Source organism: Vicugna pacos, chromosome 3 (assembly GCF_048564905.1).
Source record: "Vicugna pacos chromosome 3, VicPac4, whole genome shotgun sequence".
NCBI lineage: Eukaryota > Metazoa > Chordata > Mammalia > Artiodactyla > Camelidae > Vicugna > Vicugna pacos.
The window spans coordinates 7,979,767-7,998,746 of NC_132989.1; the positions used below are offsets into that span (position 1 = coordinate 7,979,767).

General features: G+C 45.7%; 1 protein-coding gene across 11 annotated transcripts in view; it reads left to right on the plus strand.

Annotated features, from left to right (window-relative positions):
* Window positions 1-18,980, plus strand: part of EBF1 (EBF transcription factor 1) — a 376,175-nt gene that overhangs the window by 348,931 nt on the left and 8,264 nt on the right. For all 11 annotated transcript variants that reach the window (XM_072953719.1, XM_072953717.1, XM_072953718.1 and 8 more), the window contains exons 12-15: window positions 12,788-12,853; window positions 13,808-13,985; window positions 14,544-14,723; window positions 18,664-18,858. In XM_072953719.1, coding sequence (XP_072809820.1) covers window positions 12,788-12,853; window positions 13,808-13,985; window positions 14,544-14,723; window positions 18,664-18,858 — 619 coding nt within the window. The remainder of the gene's footprint in view (window positions 1-12,787; window positions 12,854-13,807; window positions 13,986-14,543; window positions 14,724-18,663; window positions 18,859-18,980) is intronic.

Genomic DNA, 18,980 nt, shown 5'->3' on the forward strand with positions numbered 1-18,980 from the left:
CGGGTCAGGTGGACGTGGATTTTGGAAACCAGATGCACTGCCCCGTGCACGTGACCCAGCCTCCCCAGCCTCAGTCCCCAGCGTGCAAAGAGGTCTCTCTGGCATACAGGGTGACTTCATTAAACGGGGGCTACTGTCCCCTGCAAGGCGGCTACTTCCAGTTCACAGAGTCAAAGTTCCCAGCGGGCTGGTGACTTGCCACCATCACAGCAAGCAAGTGGGAGAACCCAGATTGGCACCCCGGTCCTCCAGCCTCACGGTTACCCCTGCTCCAAGTTCCCATTTCCCCGCCAGATCCAGAAGCCCAGATGACTCTGCCTTGATTAGCTTCTCTCTCCTGTCCCTCGTCTGCACCTCAGCCCCAACCTACTAAAACTCTCACCACTTGTCTTTCATTCCCCCACCGGGAGGGGTTGGCACAGGGACCTCCACAGGGCAGACACGTCTCTTCTCCAAGAGCCAGTCCCTCTTCCAGAGAAAGTAAAGCCGTTCGAGAAAAGTAACAGAGGCGGCATTTGTGTATTTTGCTTTATGGAGCTGAAAATATCTGGTAAATTGATCCAGTGGGAGTAATAAATACACATTACTTTATCTTGTTGCTCATGTCCTATACCCCTGAGCCTCGATACAACACCACCACTTAATAGACTTAAAAAAGAGTAATTACACTCATTGCTTGTGTGATTTTTCAGCCCTCCCAGCCCTGCCTGACCTTCTAATTTAGCTCACCGTGTCTAACTAATGCATCTATATTCATCTTTTATGAAGCATGTACAGTGCAGAGTTGACTTTAGAGCCTTTCTCAAGCTGTCCTCCCAGGTTCCCAAGCTGGTGAGTAGTCGGAAGAGCGGGCACTGCCGGTCCCCACAGCCCCGCACGGACAGACAGCCCAGACCCGCGGCTCGCAGCAAATTTTTTTTTTTTTTAGCCTTTATGAAACATCATAAAAAGTATTTATTACATTTTTACTTTAAAGCTTTTATACATTCTAGCATTATTTACAGCTAAACATGCAGGCAAAAGAAGCCGAGTGTTTTAAAAATGATTACTGTTAATGTTTCTGCTTGTCAGAAGTGCTTAAATTTTCCTGCACTTTGTCTAAAAACTTAGTACTGTTGCCTTTTAAGAACAACACATTTAAAAGATCTCGCAAGTCAGATTTGCAAACACTGCTGACAGTCTGTGATGAATGATATTGCAAAATTTGCAAGATGTTTGTCGTTTTCGCACAGCCGACATATTAAGGGAACAGATTAAGAAACGCGAAACCCCTATGGAAAACAACCATCCCCAGCAAAAACCCAAACAAACCTCCACCGAACCTTGAACCCAGAGAGCACACGCTCCAGAATCTCTCACCCGGGTTCTCGCTCCCCACTTCCCCCTCCGCCAGTGGAACCCAATTGTTCTCAGTGCATTTTCTCTCACCATATGGTCTCCTCATTACCATACACTAAGAGTCCATATGGGAAACTTGTGAAATGAACTGTATTCATTTTAACTGCCAGATGAGCAGCCTTTTGCTTTGCAAGCTTAGCTTAAGTCATCTGCTGTCTTCGTGTTGTTATGGCAACACGGCACCAATAAAAAATTCTAATCTACTGTAAGTGATCACAGTATTTTAAGAGCTTGCCTATAACTGCCCTCAAAGGGGAGGGAGGAGGAAGGGTTATCTTTGTCCGAGGAGCAAAGGGTTGCTCTTCATTCCAGCAGGTGTCAGTAGAGAGGCTGGTGAGATGGAGAGTGAGGTGCTGGGGTGGCCGTGGTGCAGCAGGTGTAGTGGGTACTGGCGGCGAGGGAGGCGGACTGCAGAGGGATGGATGGTAGAGAGGATGGATGGGAGACCCTTTGGGTTGAAACCAGAAACCATAGTTCTCCCAGCAGACACGTGACTCTGCTTGTGCGGGGCTGCCCGCCATGAATGAAAGTCGAGGTTCTGAACAACACAGGCAGCAATCCTCACGGTGGCGTCTCCCTCGCTGGCGTGCAGGAGGTATCTCCGCCTCCGGGAGCCTGCTCTTCCTGTGCGCGGGGGAATTAGTCATTTCCAGCACCGTGCTAATTAAGAGTACCTTAAAGTAATGGCAGTAGGCAGCGGCATCCTTAAATATAAATCATTTTCACCTCCGCAGGCCGCATGATAGGTTTCATCTCTGTCGCTCTGTCTGTATTGAAAGTGAATGTTTATAGTCTCAGTTCATCAGTTCACATTAGCCTCATGCTGAATATTTAAACACAGAACAATTTGAACCCACCATGAAGGAAGACAGTGACTGCACTTTCATTTGAAACAGCAAGGGCTCATCTAATAATAATTTAGTAAATCAGCCATTTAGTGGCTCGGTTGTGCACTGCATTGTGCCAAATATTATTCAGCTCCACTGTACACTCGCAGAATTGAAATTCAGACTCTCGTCACAGGCACGGTTTTTTGCTCAATGGAGAGATGAGACCCCGGATCACCCTCCCTAAAGAGCGTTCGTGTTTAGTGATTTATCATAAATGCAGAGCTGGGGCGAAATGAGACCAACCGGAGTCGGCTGTATACAATGTATTCTAATTATGCTTTTATTGTTTTAGTCTTTATGCAAAGACTATCCGTGATTCAAAACCTGCAGTTGCATCAATGAAAATACGAGTAAGAAATCTTTGCGTAACCATGTTGCCTGTTAGCAGAAAAGGGGGATGACTCAGGGCTTCAGGAAAGGGCCAAGAAACCCCATGTCTTCATCTTCCACACAGTGATGCTGGCCTTTCTCTCTTGCCTTACTCATTTTTAAATCTCTTTTCATTTCAAGAAATTCTATGAACATTCTATCCAGGAACCAAAATGACTCAAGCCAAAAATACAGCAACAAAAGCAAATCATACAGTATACCCAGCTCTTAGGAAAAGCCCACTTGAGTTTGACCCAAAAACCATTTTGTCTCTGCATTCTCTTGTCAAAAACACAAACTATGGAGTGCAGTTCCTTTCCCCTTCTCTCCCCTGGGTCTGCCAGGAAACAGAAAAGCAAAGTCCACTTCCTCATTTTGATAATATGCTCAGTTTAGGGGCTTGGTGTCCCTCCCTCTTAAGCTTCTTTTATCAAGAGAGTTTGGCTGAGTTCTGCGCACCCTTGAAATTGCAAATGGAATTGTGTGTATGTGTTATGAGCGTGCACATACTACTTTTCTGGGGAGGGAGATTGTAGCTTCATTAACAAGGCCATGGCCCCCACAAAAGTTGTAATTCTCACTCTTTTAGATTATTTATTTTATCTTTAACTGACTGACGCTGCAGTAAGTTACTCTGTCATTGTTGAGTCATGCCCATTTTCGAGATGAGGAACCTGAGGCTCAGAGAAGACCGCTCACGCAGCTGAGTGGTGGAGGTTTTCTACCTCACCAACCTTCTTCACCGTGAGTCTGTTCAGAATCTTTTGCAATCTTTTGCAAACAGGATCGCGTCTCAAGCAGGACTCGGGCACGTAATACACCTTGACTCTAAGAATGCATATAATTTGCCCAAGTTCTCTGGACAATAAGTGAGGGTGACCCATGTTATTGCTGCCTGTTGCTCAGTAAGCAGTAAGTGTGTGTCTCCTGAGCTGGGTGCTGGTTTTAACCCTACTTCACAGATGAGGAAGCTGAGGCAGGAGTTGAACCCCACACTAATACACAGCAGAGCATGGAACTGAGCCAGCTCCCTCGAGTCCAGAGCCAGTATCCCTCAGCACAGCCTCCGAGAACTAAGGAAAGGGAAGTTTAAGGAAAAAAGGCAATTTTGCAAACTAGTCTTTAAAAGTCCCTCAAGCTTGGCCAGGGAAAGAGGGAAGCGGTAGACTGTTAGCTCACCGATGGCCGAGCCAGGGGACAGTGGCAGCCGGGATGAAAAACTCACACATACAAACCTTGGAGATGATTCTTTGTGTCTTTAGCTGCAGAATCATCACGGTAAGGACTTGCAGTAACGGTTACTCCAATAGCTGAATTTTGGAGCCTCCTGCAAGTTCTTTTTCAGCACTGAGCTCTTAATGAGGGGCACCAAGTGTAACCTCCTTCAGGTCACACCCTGCATACGGGGACCTTGAATATTATTACTCATTCGTTCAAGGAGAAGTCACAGGAGGAGCAAGGGGCTAACTCCCCTCAACCCTCTCACCATCCAATATCGTCTTCTTAATGGCCAAAGCCCTTAGAAACAGAGACCCTGAGAGGTTGAGAGGTCTTCGGCCTTGAGTAACACTTCAATTAAGCACTGAAGTCGTAAGAACGAAGCCCCAGCCACCTCTAGGCAGTGGATTTTAATTGCAGTTCTAGTCGGGACCGTCTGTAAAGCCTCGGGAGTCATCATTTACAGACACCGTTCATCTGGAGGTACCTATGGTAACCAATGGTGTTCCACAATTTAAGAAGCAAAAAGTCCACTCTGTTTGCCCAACCCCCCCCCCTTAGATATCCTGAAAGCACAGCCCGGTTCCAGCCTGCACACATCACTTACTCAAGTTTAACTACACGTACTTGTCCAAAAATATAAATACACACATACGTTTGTGTACACACACGCCAAACACACATCCACAGAACAGCCACAGACACGCACAGGACAGTAAATCTCTTTGTTTACTTTCAAACTAGATATTTTTTCTCCTCTGCCCTGGGGAAGGGGAAGCCATGGCCAAAAGACAAAGAGAAACAGAAGTAGTTAATTTCTGGCTTTCGTGTTTCTAAGAGCCCAGGCCTTGGCAACTTAAAAGAGTTTCAAGGGTAATTTTGACTCTGGGCAGTTTTTGTTTCATGTGCTGACTTTACAACCTACCCCTGAAAAAGGCATCTCTGTCCACAGCCTTCTCTTTAAGCGCAGACTTTCATCCTGATCAGAAAGTCGATTTCCAAGGCCACTCAGCAGGACCTAACCCAGAGCGCGGGTCTTAAACCGGTACAATGAATTGGAACAAGAAGAGCCAGCCGGAGGTTACCAAGTTCAGCTCTGTACCTCCAAGCAGGTCATAGTCACAAGGGTGCAGACACCATTTTTCACTGTATTTGTGGCGGGAGGCACCCCAGGCCCCCATTCACCAATTACCATGACACCATTTAGAAGAGAATGCCAGGAGAGCAAAGGCAGGGGGTTGGGGGGAAGCCATTGTCATAGCTCTTCTCAGGAATACCTAGTTTCACAATTTAGACTTAACTGCTGACACTTGAAAAGTCGAACATTTTGGCAAAATGAATCAAGCCGTAATGTTTCTTTTATGAGATCCCCTTGCAGGAGAGGGAGGTTTGGCACCTCATGGAGACCAGGGTTAGTGATCCATCATAGTAAAGTCAGCTGTCCTGCCAGCTTCTCAGAGGTCACGCGATCGAACCAACAGCTCTTACAACTATATTATTGCTTACGGAACAGTAATTGAGGCACCGGATAAAAATTACCTGGTCTAATAGGCAGCGAGCAATTTTCACTCAATAAAATTATAAGCCAAATCATTCATTTCATAACACTCTGGCTAATTTATTTGTTGACCTTTTAATATCCATAGCTCTTCAGTGGTATTAACTGCAACGCAGACAAAAATCTCTTGTTCATTTCACTTTCATTGATTTTTTTTTCCATTGAGGCAATAACAGCTGCTCGAAAACAGCCTTTTTCTTCCCACTGTAAAAGTCAATCATGTAAGTTAGTATGTCTTACGTTGGTATAGTTGCGTTAGCTTACAACCTGCTTTAATTTCGTGGGATTCCCGAGTCTTCTATACGAGGAAACAAAATTCAAAGCTTTCTGGTGCGCCTCGAGTCACGAGGCACGATGATACAAGCTAGTATGTTTGAGAAGTAAGAGGGCGCTCATCGAAGGCGAACGCAAAATCAACTTTAAAATTAGAGCAGGTTCAGAAGCCCCATCCCCTCCCCCTCCCCACCGCCCCAGGTGGATTTTCTTTAGACTAAAATGCATTTGATGCCTCTTGTGTTAATAGCTGTAGACCCTTTCAAAATAGTTAATTCCTTTTGTTTTGGAAATTTCTGCAGATTGTGATTGTAGTTTGAATTTAGGTTTTCTTTAAAGACCCTGGGCAATGAGTGTGTGCGCGGAGGTTCGGTAAGCTTCAGTTGAAGCTTCTTGTAGAATGAAATCCTATGAAGTCTTTAGGGTGCAGGGTTGTGAAATATAGTTGTTACACATTTGGCATTTTATGCCTCCCTGGAAATAACCACTTGCTACCTACGCCCCATCTATGCTCCTCCTTTCCATTTCAATTTACTCTAAAGTGGTCCTTAGCCATGATGAGAATGCCCCTTTCAACAGAAACATGTTTAATTACATCCATGCTAAATGTAAGTGACTCTTCTCAGTCACGGGGCTTCTGAGTAACGAATGTTTAAAGTGCGACGCTAAAGGTTTCTAATGATCACAAGCTCTGTTTCAAGAAGTTCATATTCACAGAAAAAAGAAAAGAAAAATTTGAGGAACGTCTCAGAGGATTAGAAACTAAACAGTGCTCAAGTATTATTTTGGTTTGTTTTACTCTTTCCCTCACTGCTCTCATTATATGATTTTTTAGGATGCAAAGTCTACCATTGTGGAGTTTTCCATTTGGCTGAATAAACATAAAGGAAGCTGGGATATAAAACTCCCCTCCTCAGAAACACCTCTCAGGAAAACTGGTGTTCATTGCACTGTACGTTCAGCTCCGCGGGAAGCGGGCTGCCAGAAACTTGCAGTCAGTTTTTCAGATTTTAGGTTTTCCCATCAGTGCAGAAAGAGCTAGGACTTAAAGGCCAGTAAGCTGAATGTACTGTTCAAAATTTGGACCCTGTAGTAAACTCCAGAGTGAGGAGGTGAATGGAATCAAGGCTGATTTTATTGATAGATGCTTATCGCCTTTAAGTCAGGAGTGATTTTGCCACTTCATGTCGTTTTATTTTCCTGATGTTTGGTTGGACCCACTGTATCTTGAATCCCCTGGTACAGCAAAGCAATTGGTGAAAAGTGGGTGTCAGGGAAATGTGCGGAGACAGAGGAGCATTGTCCTTCTTTCTCAGGACTCACCCAAGTCAACTTGACTTTGATAACGGAGCTTTCTTCTACATTCCTCAAGCCATTCCTTTCTCCTTGTGGGAGCATAAAGCCAAATGGGTTTTCTTCCCAAATTACTGAAGCATCCCTGGGCTTTAGTTTTATAAGGGAGTTCCCAGAGTCTCAAAATCTGATTCTGAAGATTGCAGTGAATGTTCTCTTGGTGAACAGGTGCCCATCTGGCTTTATGAGCTGGCCCGTATGTGCTCTGGCTGAAAGAGAGCTGAGGCCATCTCCCCTGCTCATCTGGGTTCGCATTACTCAAAACATTGAACCACCTTTATAAATGGACTCAGTATTGGACAGTCAGACACCGTTGTTCTCTTTCCCCCTGGAAGGCTAGGTGGGGCCAGTGCATATGAGCTTATTGGCAACACATTTGAGATCAGATGCCGAAGAGAAGATTCTCAAGGAAGGTAAATAATCCTCAGAGATTTTACTGTCATAAAACGGAAGGAAAGATGACTTGGCCATGGCTGCATATCAGACATGAGATGCCTGGTTTCCAAGGGTGTGCAAATGCCTAAGTATTTCTAAAAGCCTGAGAGTACAGTTAGTAACAGGCTGATGCACACCAAGCCCCACCTCACGTTGCCAGCAGCCTGTGACTTGAGATAATGTCCGCACCGACATGATTCAGTATATTAATCACAAAATGAAAAAGTAAGCCCAAGCCAGCAGGAGTGAAGGAGCAAATTCATTTAAAAAAAAAAGTGATATAAAAAAACCCCCACAGTGACCAAGACTTGACTTTTGGGAATTTATTGTATATTGGATTAAAACCTCTGGAGGCAAATGTGGCACCAAATTTAAGTCTTCTGCTTTTATAAACTATGCCAAGTATATGACTTGGTCATTTCCTCCTGTGAATTCAGCATGCACTTCTGAACATCAGTAACTACCTTAGAATAAACTCCTCAGCAAGCGTTTCCCAAGGGCTGTGGTGTGCTGAACACTGTGCCAGGTGCTTAGAGGAGACCAAGACGCACCCATGGCCTCAAAGCGCCTACAGGCCGGCTGTGGAGAGTGAAGGCTGACACGCACAAGACCAGAGCAAAATGACCCCGTGACGCCTACCGGTGTGCAGGGCCGCGTGGCGCGGTCAGCTCCGTTTCTCAGAGGAAGGAGAGCGATGAGGAGCTGGGGTATCCGTGAAGGTGGAATTAGTTCTGATGGATAGTGTAATCATGAAGAGCTCAGGCTCTGATGTCTAACAGGCCTGGGGTGGAATCCCTGCTCAGCCATTCATCAGTTGTGTGACCTCAGAGCAAGCTGGCTGACTTCCCTGAGTCTCAGTTTCCTCGTCTGCCAAATGGAGTCTTCACCGTGAAGACTGAGTGAGTTAATGTCCCACTTTCAATAAACAACAGTTATCTTTTCCATTACTCTGCCACCACCACCACCACCTTCACGACCAGGCTTTAGAGGACGGGAAGGCATTGTAGATGGGCACAGATTGAAGCCAGCATCCTCAATGATGCCATGGCAAAATTAGCAAATGTATGGAGATTGGAAGGAGCCGAACCTGTTAACTTCCAGGAGAGGGAGGACTAGCCAGCCCAGCATGGAGAGTGGTTCTTCAGATGTATCGGGATTGGATAAAGAGGGTAGGACCAGATGGTGGCAGAAATCTTTTGCAATCCCTGTAGAACCCTGTCCCTTGATTCTGGGAGGATGGTGTGCCTTGAAAGATGCTGGTGTGTGACTCCCGAGGCCACAGGAAGCTCAGAAATTACTTGCTAATCGATTGGGTTGCAACATAGGAAGTAAGGCCTGATCTGCTCTCTGCATTTATATAGCTCATTCAGTATTTTTATTACAGTGGTTCCAAAACACAAGTAAAACGTATACAATGATAATGGAACTGTTTCTCGAACCCCATTCATCCTTGACTCTCCCCAGTGTTTCTGCTAACTCTCAACAGATTTAACATGGCTCATCCATTTTTTTTTTTCTCTCCAGACCCTCATTCACAAAATCATCAATCGATGGCCATGGCAAGGCTGGTAAAGCCAGATTTTCAATTGCGAAAGGAAATAGGTCAGCAAAAAGTTGTTGCTGTTTTTAAGGAATAAACATTTTCTATTCCTTTAAGAGAGTAGAAATCCAAAGGCATGAAAAGAAAAATTATCTGATGCAGGATGTAGATTGGGGAACAAGCATTAGCTCTATATGGAGATTCTGGGGCTTTTCAATATTTAGGATACTAGTATTTGTCTTCTTAATTCCCCAATGGGAGGTATATATATATATAAGATATATATATATATTATATATGTAAATATATATATATATATTTAATCCAAGGATAGGATTAGTTATCTTGGAAGAGTCTAATCTTTGCCCTTATGTTTTAAACTGCAAGCAGGGAGATGTTTTAAACATTATAAAAAGAAGAGAATATCTCCCTTGACAAAAAAAGTCTTGAAAAATCAGATATTAGTACTTACTAGTCAAGTGCTCATTCTTCTCAGAAATGTTAAAATTGCATATTAGAATGGAAGGGTCCTTATACTCTGCTCCCTCCTAATGTCACAAAAAATAAGACTTTAGGAACAGTTTCAGAGACAAAAGATTAAATGAAACATCCAGCTCTTCCCCTTATGGGAAATTTCTTCTTCTTTTTTTTTTTTTTTTAACATCCTAGGCTCAATCATTTCCTAATGTGAAATTACAGATTTTTCAAATTACCATATAAAACTGCAAAAAAATTACACTTGTGACCACTGAAGAGATAGCATATACTATCAATTTGATTTTAAAAGGCATACATCTTTTATACTACCTGTCACTTTTATAATGCCTTTTACAAATTTAATCAATACATTTTAACATTCTATATACTTTAAGTGCAATATACAATAAATATTCAAGTTTCATCTTAAACATGCTTTAGCCTTTAAATTGTTAAAACTGCAGTGCCCTTTCAATCTACTTACATAATGTCATAAAATATACATTTCAAGGTAAATGAAGTCAGCTACTTCAATTTAGTCCCTCAAACTGGTAGTAAATGAGAGGTTAACACTATGGTGCCAAACCCATTATTGAGTAAATTTAGCACCTTGGACAGCTCTGTAAAATCTTTATTGCTTTCCTGACCTGCTCGTCATGTTCTGTCTGTGTGTTCAGTGGCTCTCAGCTCTGATTGAAAGGCAATATATTAGATCCCCAACACAAACACGCTTGGGGGCTAGTTCACTGGGAGCGTAATGACATGGAGGTGAGAGCAATTTTCTGGTCACCGAAATCCAAGCACCTTGCAGGTCCGCTGCACTAACTCATAGAGGACTCAGACATTTCCTTTCTCCTTCCCATTTGCAGAAATAACTAATAGTGGCTGAATCACACTGGCAAAGCTGAACCAAAAGCGGGCTCTCCCTTAAACCCCAAAGTTGATACTGCGATGAAGGACATTTTTAAATGGGTATCATTTAAGGGGGTCACTTCCAGGACATGAAGTCCAGGTTCATGGTCCTCCTGACTGCCGGCCTAAAGCAAGGCCAGGCTGCTGACCCACCTATGGCCACGTGCCTAGTGGAAAGCATATCCCAGCTTCGTGGATTGAAGAAGGAGGCAACTCTAGTAACTGAGAGTCACATGTTTCATATTCAAAGGGTTGAATGATGGTGAGAGCTCTGGGTTTTGAATAAGGAGAAAAAGAAACGAGGGGATTATGTGACTGAAAAATGTCATCACCAAAAATATATGAGCTTAAAATTTACAGCCTACACTGATGGTTGGAATTTCCCAGGTACAAAAACTTCACAGATCTTGGAGTTTATTTTGAACGTCCCTCCTCCTGGTTCTGTGAGATTAATTAAAATAAGAAGCACTGCTCTAAACCCTCAGTGATAGTGTCCCAAGATTGACGTTCACGAGTGTGGTTTCAACCTGTACCTCATCTTGCTTTTGACACAGGAGACTTGCATTTTTCCCCCCTAAAATGAAAAGAAAGAAAAATACCTTCTCTGCGAAGCCTAAGCACTAGCATATTTTTTTTTAAGAAATAAGTGAACATAGACCCAGAGAAGTCAAATTTTAGTAAATAAACTTGATCCTGCTTTGTTTTAATCTTTCCTAGGAGCCAGATAAAGCAGTGAGGTTTTAGCGAAAGCGGCAGAGCTGAATTTGATCCGGGGATTGGGTTTAGAGTGCCCATCCCATGGTAAATTATTAACTGCTGTGGTCAGACAGCGCCGCAAACAAAAAGCGATAAATTATCTTGTAGCTTGCATTAAAAAAAAAAGAAAGTATTTCAGATGTATGGATTCCAACCCCACTGATTACATGATGCTTTTCACTCCTTACAGGAAAAATAACAGAACTGTTTCATAAATGGGTCTAGCAGCTTCAGGCAAGCATAAATGTTTATCAAGAACTGAAAACCCTTCTATCTCATTTTTGAATTTAGGACATTATATATGTCATAAGTAGTTACTGCAGTGTGACAACTATTTTATCTTATATTATAGAGAATTTAAAATTGAGAAATGCTAATATGTATCTAAAAGCTTGTCATTTCAAGAGTTGTTCAAGGATTTTTGAAGAGGCTATGGTGACAGCAAAATGAATGCAATTAGATCCCTATTTTCTGATCAGTGTCTGCAGTATATGAAAATGGAGCAGCCCTGCTTTTCCGTGGAGAACTCTATTGTGTCAAATATTTAAAGTTAAAGTTCTTTTTGAAACTTTACCCACAGTAAAAAAAAAATTGTAAACATATCTTCTTGCAAACCACCTCTGATAACCACACCATGCCTTTATGTTTGCTTCGATCAGCCTCCGTGTTATACGTATCAAGCTTGACTCATTTTCACATTCCAGTATCAATGAATCTGCAGAAAATTGGGGCAGAATGTAGAGGGAACGATTTCTTGTGGTTAGAATGAAGAAAATTACCATCACACACACTTTCCCAGAGTGCCCTGTATTATTAGAAACAAGCGCGCTAGCTAAATACGGAAGCCCACCTAAACGAAAAGGAGATCTTTCTTCTTCCAATGGAATGACAGCAGAGCATCTATCTAGGATGAGAATGAATTGAGCAAACAGGGAAAACGACAAACAATGCTGAAATAGCAAAGAACTGCTATAAAAGAAACAGACTCTGCCAGTCGTGAAAACTGGTGCAGAGGGTGCTTGCAGGGGCAGGAGAATTCTTTTGTCAGAGCCTCTGGCCAACAGTGCACTGCTCCAGTATGTGAGTTTACTGCATTACCGCCTTGTATCATGGCTCTGCCACACAAGGGAGATAAACAAAAGAAGTTTGATGCTACAAGCTTCTAGTAGCTGAAGATTGATTGGAAATCCCTTGAAAATGACCTGTCTGATAAGGTCATGGTTCCTGGAATAAGCAATTAAGTGCAAAATAAACACTTCTTAGGGATTCATAACATGCACCAAATGACATCGATTGCAGTAATCTAGTAAATGACCTCGCAATTGTATTCAGCAATAAACATATGAGTGCTTCATCGTGCTTATGGCAGACTACTGAGCGACGTGTTTTATCTTGCAGTACCAGTGATGCTCACCTTTTGACTTGATTAAGTGTGTATGTGAACAGGGATAAATTGGTGATTTAACGCCATTCTGGGGTCCCCCAAGCTACTGCCTTTAAAGCAGTGCATTGGCAAAGTATGGCCAGAGGAAACTGGACCGTGATCGTGTGAAAAGATAATGACATTCTGCCTTCACTCAGGATGGTATCTGTTTTTCTCCTTGACAGGAAGTAATACTCAAAAGGGCGGCAGACCTGGTGGAAGCTCTGTATGGGATGCCACACAACAACCAGGTGAGCACCCTGGGTCTCGGGTCTCCCGCGTGCAGGTGAAGATCCCTTTATCATAGTGAAAAAGTACGAAAAAATATAAAAGCCACTTGCACGAGTTCAGAGTGTAAGTCATTCAGACATAACATGTCACAGGGCTATTCCATTCTTCTCTCTTCTTTTGTAAATCTTTTATTGCCTTTTCTAGGGAACTATTTTCCTTATGAGGAAAGGGACTTTATTTAACATGCATCTTCTGTGGGAATGTACTTCGTAACTGAAAGAGAGAGTTACTGGTGCTTTATTTTATTCCTCTCAGGTTTTCAAGAAAATTTAGGAGGAAAAGGGGGGTTTAATTTCCTCTCCTAAAAGAAGTGTAATGAGACCTGAATATTGCCTACTTCTGTTTCATAGAGCAACTCCATCTACCTGATTCTGCTTGCTCAGAGAAATCCTTCCTTTCTTGTGTCACTTAAATCAATGTCCAAGGGACAAAGTCCCACTGACTCTCAGGGACACAGGTCATCATGTAAATCTGCCCTTAACTTCATCTGGGGAGGTGCGTTGCAGGGTGCGTGCGTGCGTGTGTCTGTGTGTGTGACCAGAGCTCTGTGTGTTACTGGTGGGGAAGGGAAGCCCCGTGTTGCTGTCCTGTGCTACGTCCTGTACTAGGAGGTCATACGGAGGACTGGCTCAGTTCATGGGCCTTCAGTCAGACAAGCAGAGTTGTGCAGCCTAGCTCTGTCCTTAATGTAGGTGACCTTAAGTGAGGTCATCACCTCTCTGAGCCTCAGTTGCCCCATCTGTGATATGGGCATGACGATGATGAGAATAAACGTGCAGATTTGTTGAGAGGGCTGCAGAAGTGAATGCAGTTAACCATTGCAAGCCCTGAGCACGGCCTGTGGGGAACTGGAAAACGGTCCTACTGGGAATGTGGCTGGGCAGCTGAAGGGAGTCTTCCTGTTATTTTTCCAGGAGATTATTCTGAAGAGAGCGGCTGACATCGCAGAGGCCCTGTACAGTGTCCCCCGCAACCACAGCCAGCTTCCGGCCCTCACCAACACCTCGGTCCACGCAGGAATGATGGGCGTCAACTCCTTCAGTGGACAACTGGCCGTCAATGTCTCCGAGGCGTCGCAGGCCACCAACCAAGGTCAGGAGCCCGCTCTGCCCTCCCCCTTCCCAACCTCGAGCTACCCCACCCCATTTATTTGGCATAAAACAATTTTTATTTTAAGAAATTCTCTCCCCCACCTCAACAAAGGGAGATTCCTAGTCTGTATGGATACTATTGAAGTTTGGTTGTGGCCAGAGTGTCTGGGAACCTGCTGGAGGGACTGGAAAGGCTATGTGCATGCAGCCCTGGCTCCATGTGCCTTTTCACCGTCACCCACGAGGGACAGATCACGCAGAGAGTGGGGTGTGGAACGAAAGCACATCCCCGTCTCCCGGGGAGTAGGAACCTGTTACCTCCAGGGTCCAGCTCTTAGACTGGGATTTATTTCTGTCCCAAAATGGTAATTCACAGGCCCTGCGTTGCCACTTGTCCCGGCCGCGCGCTAAGTATTTGTGACCTCCTGCGGAACGTGCCTTTCGCTTACTTCCCATTTTAATCGTGCACTGGCTGCACACTGCGCCGTCAATCACCTTCCCTGCGGGAGGCGGGGCCTGCCCCAGCCCCGCCCCAACGCCCTCGCCCCGCCCCCCTCAGGGTTCACCCGCAACTCGAGCAGCGTGTCGCCGCACGGGTACGTGCCCAGCACCACCCCGCAGCAGACCAACTATAACTCGGTGACCACGAGCATGAACGGGTACGGCACGGCCGCCATGTCCAACCTGGGCGGCTCCCCGACCTTCCTCAACGGCTCCGCGGCCAACTCGCCCTACGCCAGTAAGTAGAGCCCCCGTGGCGCTGTTTCTGCCCCAGGGACGGGGTGTCGTGCGGTGGGGCCCGCTGGGCGGCCCTCCCCGGCCTGGGGGACCCTGCCCCCGTGATGCGGCAGCAGCATCCCTGCGCCGCCTCTCCCTCCCCGAACAGCTGTGTGTCGTCACGGAGCTTCCAGGCAGAGTTGGCTTTGAGTCTGTCTGTGATGCGTTACTGCTGACTGGTAGCCCTGGGCAAGTTCCCTTCCTCTGCACACCTGTGTTCTTAGCTGTAAAACGGGGAAGGAACCGGCACCCACCCCATACAGCTGTTGGGAGACGTTGATAAAATCATGCGTTTGGGATGAGCTTGTCTTGGTGCCTGGCCCTTGGGAGATGCATTCAGTAACCCTAAGTCCCAGTCACCTCTCAGTGGTGCTGGGAGTACAGCATAGTGACACCAGGCTAACAGTGAAAGGCTCTCCCTCTAGAAATTTGCCTCCTTTATTATTTTTAACGCATGGAAGTTTTTTCCCCCTTGTGTTTGATACGTACAAAGAAAAAAACAAAAGTGAACAAGTCAAAAAATTTATTTTTTCAAGCATTTAGCAAGATAGAACACATACCCAGGAAATGTTGTTTGTAAATGTCTTAAGGGTTTGCATAAAGGTTTTTTTTTCCAGTGGGAAGAGGCGCCCACCTGTGTCAAACCTTCACTGCCTGGGCCGGAAAGTAGCCCTTTCTTCCTCTTGGTGATAACACGCAGGTGTCATGAGTCAAAACCCCTAACAGAACTTTATTTAAACCTCTGAGAATTATTTATTTGTCGTTGGCATTCTCAGTTTGTTCTCTCCATTTCAAGCACTTTTTTTTGTTAAAACAGTGGTTACTTACCCAGATTTCTCATTTTCATTTCCTTCATCATAAGAATCCACATTGATCACTTCCCAGCCCAGACAAGCTTTTAGATCATATTTTGCTTCCACCCTCTGAGCGTGGAGACAGTGGCTTTTGTTTGGGGAGCGACCTTCGAAACATAATAAAAACCAAGTAATCTATGCAGTAAGTGACAGAAGGTTAGCACATGTCCTTCCTAGGAAATAGCAGATTCCCACTAAGTTAACCTGGGAGAACTGTGTGTTCTAGGTTTGAGCAAAAGCTATAATACACAGTTATAACTGAAAGGAAACAATTTAGAAAAAAACTGGTGGGAAGGCTTGCGATGTTCGTGGTGCTTTGGTCAATCAAAGCAGCTGCTTTTAGGCAGCTCCTGGATGGGCTGGGGTCAGGGGCTAGGAAATTTCACCTTGGTCAGAAGCACGTGGGGAGCTTTCAAAGCTTCACTCACTTTCCAAACTAAATCAGAACGCTGAGGCATATTTGTGGCAGTGGTGGAAAACCAGTGACTTACCAGATCTGTGTGAGTTGTAGACAGACCACCTTTAATATGGAAACCTACCATCCCACTGAGGGGGACAGAATAGTTATAAAAGTAACTCAAATTGTGACCAGAGCAGCTAGGCTGATAAATGAAAACCTCCAGTGCCTACTTCAGGGGTCCACTGAACTACGGGGGAGGGGAAGGGAGGATTCCCGCCCCCTCCCCCAGCAAGCTGCATGCATTATGTCTGTCTGCCCAAGAGTCAACTTTGATTTATCGAAAGATTGTTTCTCACAGATCCATCACTTCAGTGTTCTCTCCTCAATCAGAAAATGTTTCAATTATGACCTGCAAATTAAAAGGTGGCATTCTTAATTAAATCAATAACCTAATTGCTATAGGGTAGCAATTCAATTCCGGGGCTTGGCTTGCCCTGCCTTCCAAGCTGGTGCAGACACCCAGCAACTTCAGCCTGAGAGCGCGTCTGTCAGGCTGCAAAACTCCCAGCGTTTCTTTTCCATTAATTGATTTCCTCAGTGTCCACTAATATAGTATTAAATTCTCAAACAGGCTCTCAGACGGGGCGGTTTTATCTGCATAAATGCAAATAAAACAATAAACACAAAGCCCAGCTGATGTGAATTTTTACCTCCATAATCTTTAAATTATTCATCAACCACTCATGTTGAAAAATTCCGACCAGAATCCAAAGTAAAATAAGACATTGCACTGGTGAACACACTTTCTGGTGTGGTGGCTGATAACTGATAATGTAACAAATGGAACTGCTTGACTATATTTCGCCCCTTCCTCTGTTAACCACCCCCCTCCAGTCCCCCACCTCTAAATACACATAATGATCGCATTTGCCAACGAGATTAATTGCCTTCCTCAGTGAACCAGCAGGATTTCAAGTCTACGAATATTTAAAAATCAAACCTCCAGTGCAGGAGTTTTGCAATTTAAATGGGTGTGATTATTGAGCGCATTTTCACATTTACAAATCCTACGAGATGTATAAAAATGCTGGTCTCATTTAAAAGTACAGTTTAGAAAATGTTTGTGAAAATTCTGAGGGTGGCGGCGCGGCGTTTTCTGCTCCATGAAGCATTCAGCATGCTTGGATTGTGCAGCGCAGAGGGCTGGTTACCAGTGGTCACTTCCCCCTGATGCCCCAGTGGCAACTGCTGCCTGTGACCGATTGGATTCCAAAGCCAGGAGGCCGAGGGGAAGGCCACCTAATGGGCAGTTTGGCCTCTGGAGTGCTCACGGGGAGGGGCCTCCCCCGTGGTGATCTGTTTGCTTTGCAGGGTTGTGTTTGGGTTTGGTTCGCGGCCTTGCCACCTTCCAGCTATGGCTCCGGGGCAAGTCACTGAACTATCTTGGTTTGCTCGGGTGTAGAAAGGATGGATTAGGCCCCAACTTAAGCTGGCTTGTCCAGTGATGTAGGTGAGAAAAAGGTGAAGATTCCTGTGAGCGATAAAGCACTATAGGATGTTATTACATAATGTGAAAAATAATCTGGTAAGGAGGAGGTACCTAGAATTTCGAATTAAGTGCCTGAAAATCGTCGGACAGGATTCATACTTTTCCCCAGAAGACGGAGGACACGCAAGGTGAGTGTATGGCAGTCCGAGTCCGCAGTGTAGCGGGCGTTAACGTGTGCAAAGCCTGTCTCCTCAAGTGCCCGGAGACCACGAGCAGCTAGAGAAAGACAAAAGGCGAGGCGGAGGGGACCGCGGTTGCTGGACAGTGTGCATCAGCCAGCCTCTCTCGTACCCAAGCAGCCAGGTCTTCCCTCTGTCTGGACGGCCAGAGACCTCCCCGCACTGGTAGCCCACACCCCTGGCCCCAGACTGGGAGTGCTCACACGGAGCTCCCAGCCCGCCGCTCCGGGAGACAGAGCTTGGGACTTGCGGTTCCGCGTTCTCCACAAATGTTGCACGTGGCGGACTGTTTACCCTCCTGGCCACCTACTTACCTATGTGTGTCGCGGAGCGTTAAGATACAGTCATTTCCTTAAGGAGGCTGTAGCTTCAGGGGGAGACAAGGGACACGCACACACATACACACACACCCCACCGTCAGCTAGTGCCTTAAGCTGGAATCCTGGCGCTGCCTTCGCCTCCCTCTTCTTCCTCACACCTCTCCTTCCCCTGACCACACCCTCTCAGGCTGGCCGCCTCTTGGCTCTCGTATCACCAGCCCTTTTGCTGGAGCCTTAGTTTAGCCCTACCTGGAATGCTTCCCCGGACACCTCCTCTGTGAAGCCTTCTTTGGTTTCCCTACCCTGCCTCCCCAGAGTTGGCCATGCTCACCTTTGAGGCTATGGTGTGCAACTCTATCCCTTATAAAAGCACTTTTGTTTTCTGGCCTGGGATGCGCCAGCACGCCACCCGACACACAGGAGGACCACAATAAACCCATAAAAAAGATCACCACCAACAAAAGGAAACATATGCCACGTACCTAACGATTACAGCAGACGGGACCCCCAGAGTTCAGGGAAGGCTCGCGGTAGCAGGGGGGCCTCATCTCAGGACGCCAGAGGAGGCGCTCATTTCTGCTTTCCCGTTGCCCCTCTCAGTCGTGCCATCCAGCCCCACCATGGCCTCCTCCACAAGCCTCCCCTCCAACTGCAGCAGCTCCTCCGGCATCTTCTCCTTCTCACCAGCCAACATGGTCTCAGCCGTGAAACAGAAGAGTGCTTTCGCGCCCGTCGTCAGACCCCAGACCTCCCCGCCTCCCACCTGCACCAGCACCAACGGGAACAGCCTGCAAGGTAAGCCCCGGACCCTGCCCCGACGCCCCGTCCCGGGGCCCGCCTGAGCAGCCCCGGTCTCCGTCCAGCTCGGCAGCTCTGCTCGGGCCCGGGACCTGCTCGAGAATCCTGTTTCCGCTCAC